Here is a 4,466-nt window from a genome sequence, read left to right as displayed (position 1 = left end):
ATATATATATATATATATATATATATATATATATTAATTAATTACTACTACTATATATATATATATATATATATATATATATATATATATATATATATATATATATATATATCCATGTAGAAGTAATTTGCAGTTGTAGCACGCAAGTCATAAGTTAACTCGTTCACATACATATAGATTTGTTTATGAATCAATTTTAATTCTACATACCGGCCGATATCGTCGACATTGCTTTAGCCTCAGCAGTCAGAACCTTTTCTGGTCGATTGGAATCACAAATTGATTATACAGATATATGGTTATCTCTATGTGTGTAGCGTCTGTTTTTATAGTTTATTTCGATTCTAGAAGCTGTAACGATAGACGATCACACTGCTGCACACTCGCAGCAAAACGGTGAAAATATCTGAATCAGTCGTCTCAGCTACTGCTTCTGAAAAAACCGATATACTCGTCAAATGTACACTAGCAAGGTCATATATACCACTATGACCATAACCCAAGAAGGTTATAAATAGATACAAATGAAGTGTATGTATGATGATATGCAGCTATATTTTTTAACAAATACTAAATATATATTTACTAAATAGAGATGTTGGGTAAATACACGTGAATCTGTTAAACAAATAGTGTGTTGATTTCTGATTAGTGCACAGCTATGGGTGTATGTGTAGACCTGAACTAATTTCCCTTCAGCCCGCCAAAAAACTTTATAGATCTGGATAAGCCTTTTCTATACAATAAAGATAAACATGCGTGTCCCTACATAAATATGCGTCTCATTTACTATTTAGAAGGCTATGTCATAGACACGAATTCACATATTTTTTATTTACATTTTACAGTGATGTTATCGTAGTGAATGTTGTCGCTGCTCAGCCTAAAGAATAAAGATATATCCAGATTGATTCGTATCTATTTAGGATCTTCTGAACAGATCAGGTTTAATCATCGAAGCCGTCGATTGGAATTGTCAAAATCAACCTACCAGTGCTCAAACAGCGCGTGTTAATTTTGTACACACTTCTTCTATCGAATTTTCTGGCTGGTTTGTCCATAGTGTATCAACAACACACACCAAAGAGAATGGCAGGTCAGTATAAAAGATTATCACATATAAATATTCCATGCGCAATGAGTACCGTGTCTACGTGCCAGAAGCCCTACGTACGTGCGAAATTATTATTGTATACATTTCAGGCTTGCTTGTTTTAGGATAATTGTGTAGCAGTGGACACGCCACATTCGTGTCGAACAACGTATTCGTAATGCTTAAGATCAGACGCGAGTACTCGCTGTGTAGTGCACTGTCATTCTCACTGGGAAATTGTATGGTTGTCAGAGTATTTGCTGTTGGACTTAAATGTTGAGTGATTTGTGTACATCGCGTGCAGGGTACGAATGGACGATTTTACATCTGGGTATACATTCGGATATCTCGTCATTAGAAAAACAGATATTGGCTCACTCGAATTCCACGCGTACTATTATCCAGAGTACGCACACACAAAAGCTCATACGTGCATGCGCAATCATCTGCACACACAGATACCGCCACAACTGCGCAGAGATGGTCCGTGGATGCCCTGCGCAAGAAATGCGAGTGCCAACGCTGTCTAAACGGCGAAGCCACTACACACAACGATGACTCGCACGACCAAAGTTTGCAGCAGAAATTTCATATCTGTGGAAAATCTGTGGAGATTTTAGGCGGAACTACTAAGTGTGCTCGGGTTGCGTCCAAGTGGCTCACGGAGAGGGACGAGGAGTGGGGTAGGATATCGGCGGTATGTTTAGTACGTGTTTGATCGTGGGAGATATTTTGTGTGAAATTAGCGCTTGAACGTGTTGGGTGATGCGTTTGAGGTTGTGATATATAAATCTTGTAAAGCATAGTTAAAGGCAACGTGTATATGTATCTTAGAGCTTTGCAAGCCAATACGCCCTGGGCTATAATGTTCCAATGAATACAATATTATGAGTTGTTGTGTCTACGAAGCTTTGTCCGTGATGCTACGTTACACTCTTCCCCCTGGGGTTAGACGAGTACCGAATGTCTGAAAGTGTACATCTCGTCGTCTACACGTCATGAGATGCATTCTTCTTGAAGCTTCTGTGCGACTATCACTTGTGCTCTCGCCCCTATTCACGCACGTAGCTACCCCGATGCGCTCGGAATGGTACTATTTAGACACATACATGTATTCATTTCTGAACATGGTCTTGAGTGCACAATACATGGAACCTATCTGCTTCATTATATACATATTCATAGGCAGTGCCCATCCCTCCGTCGACATTAGGTTTATTTGCACTTCGTTCGTAAATGTTGTCTATATATACTTGGTTTGTTCAATTTTTTATCCAAGCAAGTTGAAGGTATGGTTACTAAAAAATGCAGATATGAAGGCCACAAGGTTGATAACTACAAATATCAGATTTAAGACACACTGAGAAGTAACATGACTTTACACAACCCACAAATCAAAACTAATAGTGCGTACACACAAGCCAACATCCACAAGAATACATACACACTGCACGTGTCATGTACACACTCCGATCCTTTTACTGATTTATTCGACTTGTCCATTCTTGGCACCACAGTTAGAAATTGGCTCAGGCACTGGATTAGTAGGCATCACCTTGAGCTTGCTGGGCTGCAAAAGTGTGACTTTCACCGATCAGGAGCCAGTTCTAGACACTATCCGGCATAACGTAGAAGGCAATCTGGAAAAGATGAGCCGGGACAATAGCAGAACACGTTTTACTGTGAGAGGGGGTAATGAAGTATTTACGACAGAGAAGGTCGAAGAAAGAGGTGATGATAGTGGACTAGTATCGAGTGAGGGTGCTTGGGATATTGAGGAGCTCTTCTGGGGCACACTGGGTAGTGAGGCATTAATAGGGCGAGTGGGTAAGAGGAAAGGAGTGAGTGGACCACAATCGGGCCACCACTGGGATGTGGTTATTGGGTCGGATCTTATTTTTGCACATGAGAATATAGAGCCACTGGTTCAGACTTATGAAAAGCTTTGCGGGCCTAATACAAAAGCTTACCTGGTCACTATAAATAGATTTGATTGGGAGGCAAGGTTTTTCAAGTTGATGGAGGAGCAGTTTGATGAGGAACTCGTACTGCAGGAGGGAGATATATATATACATGCATTCACTAAAAGACGGATGGAAGTTTAAAGGTAGTAAGCAGTAATTAAATAAATGAATACGGATCGAATCTATGGTCATTTGTATTCGAATGGTTGCTCCATTGTGCACATTGATACTACTACTGGTGAACAGTTTTAGTATATAGTCGAGTGAGTATGAATGACTTGTATGGGAAAGTGGAAACGTAGGAGGGCAAGTTTACCGGGGTGGTGACAGATGTCTCCAGGTATGAAGTGTTGTATCAGGTCGTCATGTACACTTTTAGGCCACAGTGCCGAACATTTTTAGGCCATTTTAAGGCCACAGTGCAGAACATTTTTAGTCCAATTTTAGCCCACAGTGCAGAACATTTTTAGGCCACAGCGCAGAACATCGGCAACTTCTCACAGCGGAAAAAACAAGCTTTCGTTCTTCCTCAAAAAGGAGACCACCTTGTGGACTTTCAAAACGGGTTATTTCTTGGCTAACAATTGGGCGGACAGTTGTTGTGGAATTCCAGTTGCATCATCGTGATATTACGATGGCCATCTCACAGGATTGTCATCACGCGGATCTTGCTTGTATGTACACACACAAACCTTTGAAGCAATACCAGCCCGCAAGCAGAACCAATGAGATATCTTGGAATGATTGAAGCTGTGCATGTAGAGTAAACCCTAAAACAAAACGGCAACGATTCTCTGCAATTGAGCCACTGTATAGCGTTCGCAACAGGCAGTGCTTCACTCTCTCAGGCGATTTATACAGCTGTTGGACATATGAGCGACTGTGCCCCGCAACTGGACCAATTCAAAACGTTCACAAGATGTTTCGAGTGTATCGGTAGTAACTGTCATACTCACGAGCTGCCATAGACCTTGGCCCGGATAGGGAGCGCATTGAATTTACAAGCATGTGGCACCAAAATATCGCGCAACGGAGACAGCAAATGCTCGAATCTTCACAATGAGACATTCTTGTTTTGTACGGCGTAATATGCTCGAGATATATTTCCGGTAACAAAGGTCCGCCTGCAGCACCGCTATTTCGGTACCCGCACTTTGATGGCTTTTGAAATTCCGTGCAGAGCGTGCCCTAGTTGTTCGTGAAGCAGAATTCATACTTTCGATTTCTACACTGCCGACCATTGACGGTGTATAAACCAGGAGATGATGGCTTATATATATATATATATATATATATATGTATGTAGGTATGTATGTAGGTATGTATGGATATGTATACGTATATTTTTATGTAAATGTGTATGTATATGTATATGTATATATATATATGTATATGTATTTATATATATA

General features: G+C 40.3%; 2 protein-coding genes across 2 annotated transcripts in view; one reads left to right on the top strand and one right to left on the bottom strand.

The window, feature by feature from the left end:
• Positions 1–229, bottom strand: part of SARC_11481 (hypothetical protein) — a gene marked incomplete at its 5' end in the record, with an annotated part of 6,157 nt that extends 5,928 nt beyond the window's left edge. The window contains one exon of the mRNA XM_014294435.1: positions 211–229. Coding sequence (XP_014149910.1) covers positions 211–229 — 19 coding nt within the window. The remainder of the gene's footprint in view (positions 1–210) is intronic.
• A 1,042-nt stretch (positions 230–1,271) lies between these two features.
• On the top strand, positions 1,272–3,198 carry SARC_11480 (hypothetical protein; the record flags this gene model as incomplete). Its single annotated transcript, XM_014294434.1, has 3 exons — positions 1,272–1,332; positions 1,552–1,790; positions 2,611–3,198. The coding sequence occupies 3 exons, from the start codon at positions 1,272–1,274 to the stop codon at positions 3,196–3,198; spliced, it is 888 nt and encodes a 295-aa protein (XP_014149909.1).
• Between the last annotated feature and the right edge of the window lie 1,268 nt (positions 3,199–4,466).

The sequence above is a fragment of the Sphaeroforma arctica genome (genome assembly GCF_001186125.1).
Source record: "Sphaeroforma arctica JP610 unplaced genomic scaffold supercont1.1710, whole genome shotgun sequence".
Classification (NCBI taxonomy): Eukaryota; class Ichthyosporea; order Ichthyophonida; genus Sphaeroforma; species Sphaeroforma arctica.
This window is presented reverse-complemented; position numbering and strand designations above follow the sequence as displayed.